The sequence below is a fragment of the Asparagus officinalis genome, chromosome 6, assembly GCF_001876935.1.
Source record: "Asparagus officinalis chromosome 6, Aspof.V1, whole genome shotgun sequence".
Classification (NCBI taxonomy): Eukaryota; Viridiplantae; Streptophyta; class Magnoliopsida; order Asparagales; family Asparagaceae; genus Asparagus; species Asparagus officinalis.
In genome coordinates, this window is record NC_033799.1 from 71,919,543 (window position 1) to 71,931,120 (window position 11,578).

At 38.8% G+C, this 11,578-nt stretch overlaps 1 protein-coding gene across 1 annotated transcript; it reads right to left on the bottom strand.

Moving 5' to 3' along the window:
- On the bottom strand, positions 2,261-8,582 carry LOC109846437 (dnaJ protein homolog). Its single transcript, XM_020415671.1, has 6 exons — positions 8,433-8,582; positions 4,827-4,992; positions 4,573-4,714; positions 4,218-4,494; positions 3,945-4,143; positions 2,261-2,786 (listed from the first exon to the last, which is right to left on the bottom strand). The coding sequence occupies exons 1-6, from the start codon at positions 8,580-8,582 to the stop codon at positions 2,467-2,469; spliced, it is 1,254 nt and encodes a 417-aa protein (XP_020271260.1). The 3' UTR covers positions 2,261-2,466.

An 11,578-nucleotide genomic window follows, 5' to 3' on the forward strand; every position in this document is an offset into this window, starting at 1 on the left:
CATTTGAAAAGAGGGGTATTTCGGCCCCCCCCGGCCCCCCCCGATGCTTCTCGACCGTCTGTACACGGCCGATCGTTGCCAGAGAGCCGCCTATGGTAGGGATAAGGGGGCTAGTAGAACACGGGATGGAAGGAGAGTTTTAGGAGACCATGCGTCCGTCGTAGTGCAGTCCCAAGGTAACCAGAGCAGAGGACTCTCCACCGAGGTGATTTCCTGATGGGAGAGTATGGCAGCGGCGGAGTCTCTCCAGGGCGAGTTGACCGACGAGGTGGCTGGCTTGCATGCTCGACGCGATCCCCCATCTGCTTGGGAACAGCATGAGGAGTCCGAGGCAGGACTACTTATTGTGCCCCGAAAGGAGGGTGAGTCTCCGATCGCAGGTCTCTAGAAGGTGGGGGCATAGCTGAGGTAGCTTGTTGCGGTTGTGAAAGCCGGTTGAGAAGTTCGCTAGTAAATGTAGCGAATTGCTCTTGGAGAGATTGAGAAATTTTCTGAGTTGTTTCTTCAAGCTAGGCTCGAGTAACATAGCTCTAGCGAGGTTCTATAGGGCGGAACTGATCAAACCCATACTCAGAACCCGACATGTTTTCTCAAAAAAGAAAGTAACCCCACGGTGGGTGCCAAACTGTTTATGTCAAGTGATCACACAGTTAATTAAATACGTAGTTGGATGGGGATGAAGTTGATGAGAGGGCCGCTTTCTTCCCCAAATATCTAGTTCTGAGTTGAGTGGCTGAAAAGTCCGCACATATAGAAACTCGTGAGAGGATGGGGACTGGTTCCCCTGTGGTTCCTTCGACGATCAACTCAGCTGGTGAACTTGAGCGGGAAAAGTGAAGAACTGTGAGAGTTATTGTATGTGCAGTAATTTGCAGATCTATATCAGAAGATCATATGTGTGAACCTTTTGTAAGTTAGAATAGTATCTATATTTATAGTAGTGCCGAAATGGCAGAACCGTCATTGTGGTCGAGCACAGAATGGCGGTGAAGAAGCATGGGCTGGCGACTGAGTCAGCTCCTGCTTTACAGGTGTCGGCTGGCGACTGGAGGAGAGATCACCTCAGCATTAAATGGGAAGTGATCGGAGGTATGGCGGTGCCGACGTGGTCCGATGAGTCATGAAGACTATCGGGGCTAGAGGCATGATGACACCTGCCAAGCATTAAATGTGACGCCGACGTTGTCAGTGGGGGAGCTCGAGGCCGAAGTCCTCTAGCTTGGCCGAGAAGTAACGCCTTTCGAGTCGTCATCAGGAGGCGTCGAATAGCAGGTCGAGTGGGCTCGTTGCGAGTCGTCTTCGACAAGAGGGTCGACTAGTATCGTCTTTTGTGTCGACATTAAAGAATGTCGACTCGACGAGTCGGCTAAGTTGGAACCCTTGTTGGTCTTGGGCCGCCAATTTGATTAGGGCATTGCATGCAGAAGTACACATGCCCGTTGCTAGCAAAGGGTTGCACTTATGTGACTGAAAACATCATAACATCCATATCCAATTCTTTAATATCCGAACCATACCCGTTTCGATATAATCATATCATTTCCTTACTGATAAATATCTATATCCATATCCGTATCCGTTTTTAAAAAGAGCAGATATGGATATGATAAGTGTCTTATCATAACCGTTTCCGAACCAAATGCACCCCTAGACCCGGCCCGACCCTACCCGGTCCTAGTCTGCATTCCATTTGGGTCCAAGTTTAAACATATGGAGAGCTGTTAGTTAAAATGAGTTTTGGCAGGCCTCGAACTTGTGCCCTTTGATTTGCTTTAAAAAGATTTTTATCACTGGACTACGGTATTTCTTCATTATTAAAATGCATACTATAACATGCATTTAGTTTGAAACTGAGCTTAGATTTTTTGGAAAACTTTTACAAAAAAAAAAAAACTCTTAACATTTTTATCTAAAAATAGTTGTTACGTGCTGAATTAACCAACGCGTTTTCATTCATTCATATTTCCTAAATAGGAGTGATTGCCTCTCTTTTTAATGTATAAGGTAGGTGGGTGCCTAGCTTAAGCTTCTCTATTGCAACAAGAAATCCTTGTAAAAACTCTCCTCCCTGTTCCTCTTCAAATAATTAGTCCAATGTGATGATACATTAAAGTCCAGTAGCCATGGGCAACAAATGCTAGCGCTTTTTAGCAGTGAACTTAGTCAAACAACAAGTTACTCTCGGTCTCACAGTTTGCTAGTGGCCTCATAGTCTCGGGGCGTGACATACAATATTACGGTGGCGTCCAATGATGGTAGCTTTTTGTTTGTTGAAAATACGACCTAAATTTGATCATTATGATTAGGCAAAACAAATCGAAAGTACCAAGGTCCGTACATCCAAGTAATAGCGTATCCGAGGTCGTGCATGATGAACTTAACCCTCAAGCAAGAAGGAAGAAAGAGTCTAGCAACAAACTGAAACTCAAATCGATAAAAACAGCAGGGATCAATCACTTTCCGAGCCTACTGTTGAGCACACTGCACCCTCTGGGCACCGCCGTGAGTATCCTCATCCTCGTCGTAAGCTTCCTGAGCCTGAGCCTGCTTCCTCCTCATCTCCTCTTCAATGTTGACATCGTGCATTGTGGTCTCCTCACATTCATCGAGCTCCATGTCAGTAAGCTGTGATGCTGTTCTAGGAGGAAGCACGCCCTCTAGAGCCTTGCACTGTTCGGGGGAGAGAGACTCCGGGAAGTCGACTGTGAAGTGGATGTAGAGTTTCCCTCTCATGAAGGGTCTTTGGTACATGGGCATTCCTTCATCATTAATGGCCTTGAATTGATCTGGAAGAAAACAAATTAATTACGTCACAATTGCAAAGATCAAATGAAAAATGGCTTTCTAGTTACTAACTAAAAAAATTGTTAGGGGCCACCGTATGGCTAAGATTTATTTCTCGAAGCTCAAGATAAATCCAATGCCTCTTGTTGATTGCTGTAGGCTATAAATAAGGATAGAGGGTGAAGAGTATTGAGTGTGAAAAATTTTGTAAAATCTACATTTGGAGAGAAATATTACTTCTAATTGAGAAGACCTTTCAAAATTATGAACTTTTTATTTGCAATAAATTTAAAAAATCCACCTTTTAAATTTTCTTTTTTTTCCTTTATTGGTGAAGATGAAGATTTGCTTTCAAGGGCCCAATCCCTTACAATGTAATTTTACATATCATGCTTTTGGATTTTACTTTCTTTCTTTTATGTTGGTAAATTAGATTTATTTCATGTCTTGTATTGTAGATTTACTTTCATGCTCTTTTATTATTTTGTTGTTTGCTTTTCAAACTATATAGAATTTATTTTCTTGAATTTTTATTTCATAGTGTAGATTTACTTTTATGCACTTTCATTTTTATTAGTTAGATTTTCTTTATGCTCATAGTTGGATCTTTATTTCCCTGATCTTGTTCTTATTTTTGTAGGTAGTTTTTATTTTTCTTATAATTTAGATCTCTTTCTTTTACGCTTTCTAGTCTAGATTTTATTTCCTTATTTTTATTTATTTTATAAAATGAGTAACTAAATCCTGTAGGAAATCTAGAATTGTATGAATTTAGGAATTCTAAAAATTGGAAGGGGGTCCACTACAGAACATCACACGAGAAAACCAAGGATCATGACATAGTGATTAGTTAGAGAAACATGAAGCTACACGCCGTTTCCCAACAGAGTTGAATGAATATTAATAATCAACTTTAAGATTTGTCCTGCTTCCTTTGTATGATTTTCTATATAAGACTTTTTACATAAGACCACGTCTAACGTCTTTTAGATAAAAAAACAGGAGAGTCGAGCACATCCCAAAGAAAACTTAAATTTGAATGACATGTTAATCATCAACTTAAGATTTGTGTTAAGGGACAAAAGTTAGATCCCTCCTCATATGGTTTTCTATAAAGGATCCATAAAGGAATTTTTTCTGTTAAGTGACTAAATGCTCACCAGGCTTGACGACCTCGCCAGGGTTAGACTTAATGAGCAGCTGCCTGTTATCAAGATGGGTCAGCACAAAATGGAAGCCACAAAGAGCCTCAGTAAGAGAAAGAGTATGTTCATAGAAGATATCATCGCCTTTTCTCTTGAACTTGGGATGCTCCTTTTGCTGAAGCACAAATACAATGTCACCTGTGATACAATCAGGCTGCAAAGTGAAGAAGAAGTCAGTAATCAGAAAGCTAGGAAAGAGTTAAGGTTAAACAGATATTGTAAACATACAGCTTCATCTGCTTCTCCAGGGAAGGTGATTTTTTGGCCATTTTGCATCCCTTTTTCCACCACCACCTCCAATACTTTTTTCTCCTGCACAACTTTCTCTCCCTTGCATTGTGGGCATCTGTCTTTGTCATTAATTGTCTCCCCAGTACCCTTGCATTCATTGCAAGGATGCTGCATCTGCTGGATCATGGAAGGACCCAACTGACGAATAGAGACTTTCATGCCAGATCCCTGGCAGCCTGAGCATTTCATTGAAGCACCAGATTTGGACCCTTTACTGGAAAAACAATAAGATTTGATGTTAAAGACAGTAGTCCGGTCGCTCGTAGCATTTAAAATAAGAAAGCGAACTTACCCCTTGCATTTTGAGCAGATGACGTTTCTAGAAAGAGAGAGCTTCTTTGAGATTCCATTGTAAAGGTCTTCTAGAGAGACTTTCAGTGGATGGATCACATCCTCTCCCCTTCTCTGCCTGCGTCCCCGGCTGCTTCCACCTCCTAATCATCCACTAAAATATTAGTAATAAATAAACAAAAATTTAAGATAAACTTTTGCATGTAATTCTACCGCAACAAACAAAAAAAAGACCACAAAAATGGATATTCTCACCTCCGAAAGGACTTCCACCAAAAAAGGATTGGAAGATGTCAAACGGGTCATGGCCGCCACCTCCGCCACCCATTCCTTCCTTGAGAGCATCCTCGCCATATTGATCATATATCTCACGCTTCTCAGGGTCACTTAGCACCTCATAAGCCTGGGCCAACTCCTTAAACTGTAACAGCAGAAGTGGGTCTTAGACTAGAGATCAACAGAAAGGCGGAGAAAAATGTGAAACCAAAGAGAAATACAAGAATGATGAATTAATCAACTTAACAAATCATCACTTACATGACAACAGAGACAACAGACAAAAGCACCAGAATGTAATCATGTAAGTACCCAGATAAAGCAAAGGTACAATCACATTATGCAGAAAGTACCACCAAAGATTTACAACTAATCATCATAACAATCATCACAGGCACATGAACCACCACACAAAAGACAGGGCAAAACATATGCATTTATGTATAGTCATGCACACAGAAAAAAGTTACCACATAGTGGAGATGCATAGGTTATGCAAATGAAGTATCCCAATTATGTTGGCTAAGCATATATAACCATTTAACAGTTACCTCCTAATGAGGAAAAACCTATGCAAATGAAGTATCCCAATTATGTTGGCTAAGCATATATAACCATTTAACAGTTACCTACTAATGAGGAACAATTTCGTATTACACAGCCAAGTTTCTTATAGAATATATATTCGCAGAATACCATAATTCAAAACATTACCCACATTAAGAAGGAAAAGAATTAACGGCAGTAGAATTAATTGAACCATTTAACTCATAGCATCCAGAAGTTACTATGGCTAAGAGCCAAACTAAATCAGACACCACTAAATACCGCAAATTAAGAAGAAAAAAGAATTAACAGCAGTAGAATTAATTGAACCATTTAAACCATAGCATCCAGAAGTTACTATAGCTAAGCGCCAAACTGAATCAGATATCTCTAATACTGCAAATCCATCAGAATGACAAAACAAAGAACCTCAAGTCATTTTTCAGAACAGAAGCAATGAATCATTTCAGAAGTAATGACTGATGATAGCACATGGTCACCAAAGGTAATTATTAGCCTCTGGATTACATAACAAATCATATTTGATTAGTGGCATACCTGAGGCGTGCACCCTGTGGCACCCCACATGTGCCTCGTGCTCTCATGAGGCATAACTGAGACAATGCCTCAGGTTAGAATCTGAAAAACCAATTATAATCGGGTATGACATCTGCTAATCCAACCAAAAAACCCATCGACCACGGCTGGTTCCTTCGGACCGAAGAAGCCAACTGAGGCAGCACCTCAGGTTGGATTGTGAAAAAAGACTAAATGGGTCTGAAATCCGCTAACCCAAAAATGTTTGTTAAAAATCATACAAGAACCCTTGGCGATGTGAAACCTGCTAACTAGAAGAAACAGCGAACACCTATTAACGTTCAACAGTTAACAGCGGACTAAGACACGCAGCAAAGTTATCAACTTTTTGCCCCTTTTCAAATCGAGTTTTTGGGTGTTCTTTCGGCCTAATTTCTAGTTTGAGTGTTCATCTGGACTCTTTTCTAGTTTTTTACTTCCATACAAATTGTTCAGAATATTCGATAATTTTTTAAATGTTCAGTTCTGTGTGCTTTCTTTTCTTTTGAAGCACAGTTTTTCAGGATTAAGAGTATGAAGAGTGGATCTTAATAGTCTTGCAGGTATTTCAAGACACGAGGAATATTCTTTGATGAGTCCAAAGAGCGTACAGGAGCTGAAAATCACTCTTTTCGTACCTTGTTTTTTCATGTTTTAAACAGAAGACTAAAAAGTGGGAGGACTTTTAGTGATTCACGTAGTGAAGAAACACCCCCATTTCTGTATCTCTCTGTGGATTGCTTCTTGTTGATTTTTATGTATGCATCTCTCTGTTGACAGACATAAACTGTTTTAGTTGTAGTCTCGTCCACAGGTTAAAGAATAAGTAGCTGTATAGGTTTAGTCGTATAATGTCCTTTAAAATCAACCAGGGAAGAGATAAGTTCACTAAGAGTATCACTCACGTTATCACTTACGTTGTACAGTAAGAAATATGCTACACAGAACGGCTAATAAGACCAGATTTCCCATCATTCAGAATGCAAGTACAATAAATAATGTACTACTTGATTTCATTTCATACTTCTTTTAGATATTAATCTTGATTTTCTATTTGTGGAGAATTGTGAACTGCACTTCTTTTAGCGTGTTAAACACTATGACTAGTTGAAATTATTATTTTAATGCCTCTATATAAAAAACATAAACATGTTTCATGCTTGCTTCTTTATCTTGAAATATTTTGCTTCTGGCGTCTCTCACTTCACTGAGGCTACATACAGCACACATTGAGGGGGTTTCCTGCATTGCACCTCGCACCTTAGTAACATTGCAATAGATTCTTTTCATCTTGTAGCTTATCTATTGCCAAACCTTTACCCAAAATTGGAAATTCCTACATGCATCCCCATCTCCAAAGTACTCTTGGACAATGATCATAGTTGGAACTTGATTTACACAACTAGAAGCATCCTTGACATGCCTCTTCGACGTACCCTTGCAAACTGGGGAGTTGCGGTTATGGTTTGAATGCCTAAATGTTGGTGCAGAAATCTTAGTATCCAAACCCATGATTAGCTTTTGCAGAATGATAGGGAAGAGGACAAAAACATGTTATTGAAAAGCTCTACTCAGACAAAGAAGATGGGTTGTTGAGATTGGAGACGAGGTCGGATAGCCAGTTGGTCAAATCCTAATTATGACGCTCTCACGGGTTCCCATTGTTTAGGAACCTAAGAGGGACCAAGTTGGTCATCGGGAATAGCTAAATGCAATTGCTCCATTCAATCCTTTGCTCTAATCAGATTGTGTACCATCACCTCTGCCTATAAGAACTATGAGATTCCCCCAAGGCCGCTTTCAGCAAGGACTGCAAACTAAGTGCAAATCCTACTTGGGAGTTATTTCACTATATTTGGTTGGCCAGCAAGAGTCAGATAGGGCAATCGCTTGTTTATTTAAAAACAACCATTCTTCAGACCGAAAGCTTAGGCAAATTTTGGGACATCTCTCTACGGTTGGTTCATGTTGGATTCACTGGAATTATAGGAGTCCTTCAAATGAATTAACAGGATTCACATTCAGTATGCACTGTGTAATTAGATACTCAACCTACAAAATCAAAGGGGTTTTCTAACAGTTTACTATCCCGATTTGGCGACAAATCAACGCTACCAGTCCTCGTCGACAAACTAACCCTATCAGTCCTTGGTGAACTCCGCTACTTTCTCTTCGTCGCATCAGATCTAAACCCAACTACACGCATATCATTCACATAACGGATCCTAACAAAAAAAAAAACACAAAATTTAGGATTATTTGAGACCACAGTTCGAATTAATCTACCAAACAGCAGTTCAATTTGCCAAAGAAACTGAATTCAAGAAGCAAAAACATTTAAAAAATAAAAAAAGAAACGATCTTTACTGCAATAGCAGATCCACAAAAGTAGTTAATCGAATCGAATCAGACCCAATCAAAATCAAGGACACAGATCGAAAGACCGCCGACATCAGATCTTACCTTCTCAGGGTCGCCTCCTTTGTCGGGATGATTCTTGATCGCAGCTTTCCTGTAGGCCTTCTTCAGATCATCCTGCGACGCGTTCTTCGAGACCCCGAGGACCTCGTAGTACTTCGTGTTATCGCTCTTCTTCGGCGTTCTACCAAACATCTTCGATCTGCAAATCACAAAACCCTAGTTCGATGATGATGGAATCGATCGGAAATCGAGGGCGAGCAGAGGAAGCAAACCCTAGAAGTCGATCTCGAGAGGAGTTTCGCGTCGGGTGGGGCACGGGCTTATATGGGGAGAGGGGAGCGATTTGGAGAGTCTGGATTGATCTAGAAGCTGTTGTGAGTGACAGGCCGTTGGATGGGGATTGGACGGCTGAGATTGATAGACAGAGTGGTCTTGCGGTTCTATTTTGGGTTCTGGGTTAGGTCCCGTTTGGATAATAGAAGTATTGGAAGTAAGACGCAGTTTACAGTAGGAAGTAATGGAAATAGCATTTTTTTATTTGTTTCATATATTTTTAGAAGTAATGGAAGTAGAACTTCTTCCTCTTCATTTACTTTTTTTTGTTTGGATAATATTTGAAAATATTACAAGGAAGTAATTAATATATGTTGCTTCCATTTTATTCTTGTTTGGATTGTCATTGAAATAGATATAGGAATGGAAATATTATAACACACCACACGCCTCGAAGATGTGCTTAAAAGTTAGAAAGCTTACATCACGAGTAAAACGACATCAATAATTCAAAAGCAGGACAATGTAGTAGAAACAAGCTGACAACCTGCATCTGATGGAAGCACATGTATTAACATTGAATTGGTAGCAAATAAACAGTTCCTTGCAACTATCCAATCAGGAAGCAACCTAACAGAAGTTTTGTTGCTTAAGTAACAAATATAAACGAATAATTTCACACAGAACATATTTGCATGATGTCGACAAAATTATTAGTAAAGTCTTCTCAGCTATTACTCTGATATCAAAAAAATTGAATAGATCCAATATTAGTACAAATATAACAGCATCGGTCATTTCCAAAGATGATAATAATTACATGTTCCATGGTTTACTATGCATGAATCCTTGATTAAAGTTGTAGCTCAAAGGAGCACAAAATTTGACAGCATATAACAAGATAAAGTTGTAGATGCACAGGGATTTTTGCAAGTCATTAAATAAGTAAGCATAAGAATAGGAGTTTAAGTCAAATTAAAAAAAAAGACAGATTTTGAACACATGGGGTTGAGAATACATAGCACATAAGCAAAGAGAATTATGGCTTCACCATGAATAATGAATGAATAAACTCTAGAGGCACGAGGCAAGCACTAAACATTAAAGATCACTAGAACCATGCAGGTTCTAGTCGGTTGTGAAGGAGTCGGGTATGAAAATAATCTGATCACTTCCTAATTATGTATTCGATAATCTTTTTTCCCCGTGGACCCCGCCCTACATCAACTTCCGCATTGGGCGTAGGTCACGCAACAACGTTTTTTCATTTTCTGGTTGTGGGTCGGTCAGCCAGTCAATCATGGTGAGCTGAGGTTAGGAGATGTGTGTATAATTATTATATAAAAGTAAAATGAGGTTTACTTCACATAATTCTCCGCACTTCGGTGGTTCTCACATGGAGAGAAGTAAACACAAAATTCAAGGGAGGATATATTGCCTATAAATGGGAAATGACAAATTTTGATATTGTTTCTCTTAAGAATATTTTAATTATTTGCAAATTAGAAGTAATGGATCTGATGTTTTTACAGACAAAAGCCTTCAATTTAGTCATTCGTCATTTGTAAACAACAGACCATCCCTCTCGTTAAGTTTTTTTTCTTAAAAGATTTTTTTGATATGTGTCATGTAAAAATAGAACTGTCCTTTTGAGAGAAGTTGGAAGTTTAGATAGATTATGTGAGACACTCAAAATTTTGGGGGAGGAGATTTTTTAGTGGGGTTAAAGGAGTTTTGCGAGCCGCAGAACCCCTAAAGTTTAGGGGGTAGTAAAATTAAAATAATTTAAGGGGTTATCTATAATACCCAAAAGTTTGAAGTTTTTTTTACTGGAATTAACCTTATTAACATTTGTGGGGAAGAGAGAGAATAGAGGATTAATGCAATTTAAAAAGAGAAAACAAATTATAGAATTTAGATCGAATTTTGATGTCTGGTGAAGTAGTTAGATAAAATCTATAAAAAAGAGAAGTTCTAATAACAAAGGTTACAATTTTATGAGTAATGCTCCTATAAAACATCCTTGGAATATACAATGACAAATTTATAATTTTATCTTGGGTTTTTTCATGAGAACTACCTTATATATATCAGTGAAATTGATACAAATCACTTTTAATGTTTTGTTAATACAAACCATCTTATATATGTATTATCCTATCAATGTCACACTTTTGGGTAATTTCTATTTTTAAAAAATGTAAAATTACTATAATACCCCTCAATCTAACCAAATAAAAAAAGAGGAGAAGGAGGAGAGGAGGAGGGATGAGGAAGAGGAGGAGTAGGAAGAGGTGAGGAAGGTGAGAATGGAGGAGGAGGAGGTGAAAGAAAAAAGGAGGTGAAGGGGGAGGGGAGGATGAGGAAGAAGAGGAGAATGAAGGAATGAGGTACGCGGGGTGGGGGGGAGCAGGAGGAAGATGGTGAAGATGGGGATAACATGGGTATTTTAAAATTTATTTAGACTGAATAGTGACAAAGGTGTGACATTGAGAAGATAACACATATATAAGGTGGTTTATATTAAAAAAATATTAAATGTGGTTTGTATCAATTTCACCGAGATATAAGGTGGTTCCCATGAAAAACCCCTTTTATCTTCCATAGAGTTTATAAAATAAAAATATTTATGGAGTAAGCAATTTATGGTAGTACTCTGTCACACCAATGGACACATATGACTATGTATATCCGCCACAAATTCTTTGTGTACAGGAATTAATCATTCACTCGTTCATTCATGTAGGCAACTAAGAGTGGTGCCAAAAAGGAGAACAAGTTATAGCTTATATAGTTTGTTTGTTTTCTGCAAACTAAAAATAAACTTTTCTGAGTTAACCTAACTTTTACTGAATATTACTGATGGTCTGTGCGTCCTCATTCTCTGATCATTTGAAACTGAGCCCTATAAAGCA

What these genes read in the sequence shown, in the direction of transcription:
- LOC109846437 (XM_020415671.1), bottom strand. Translation starts at nt 8,582, where the DNA reads ATGTTTGGTAGAACGCCGAAGAAGAGCGATAACACGAAGTACTACGAG. An exon ending in AAGGAGGCGACCCTGAGAAG is followed by an intron (nt 4,993 to 8,432) that starts GTAAGATCTGAT and finishes CTGCTGTTACAG; the next exon opens with TTTAAGGAGTTGGCCCAGGC. An exon ending in CTGGAGAAGCAGATGAAGCT is followed by an intron (nt 4,144 to 4,217) that starts GTATGTTTACAA and finishes TTCACTTTGCAG; the next exon opens with CCTGATTGTATCACAGGTGA.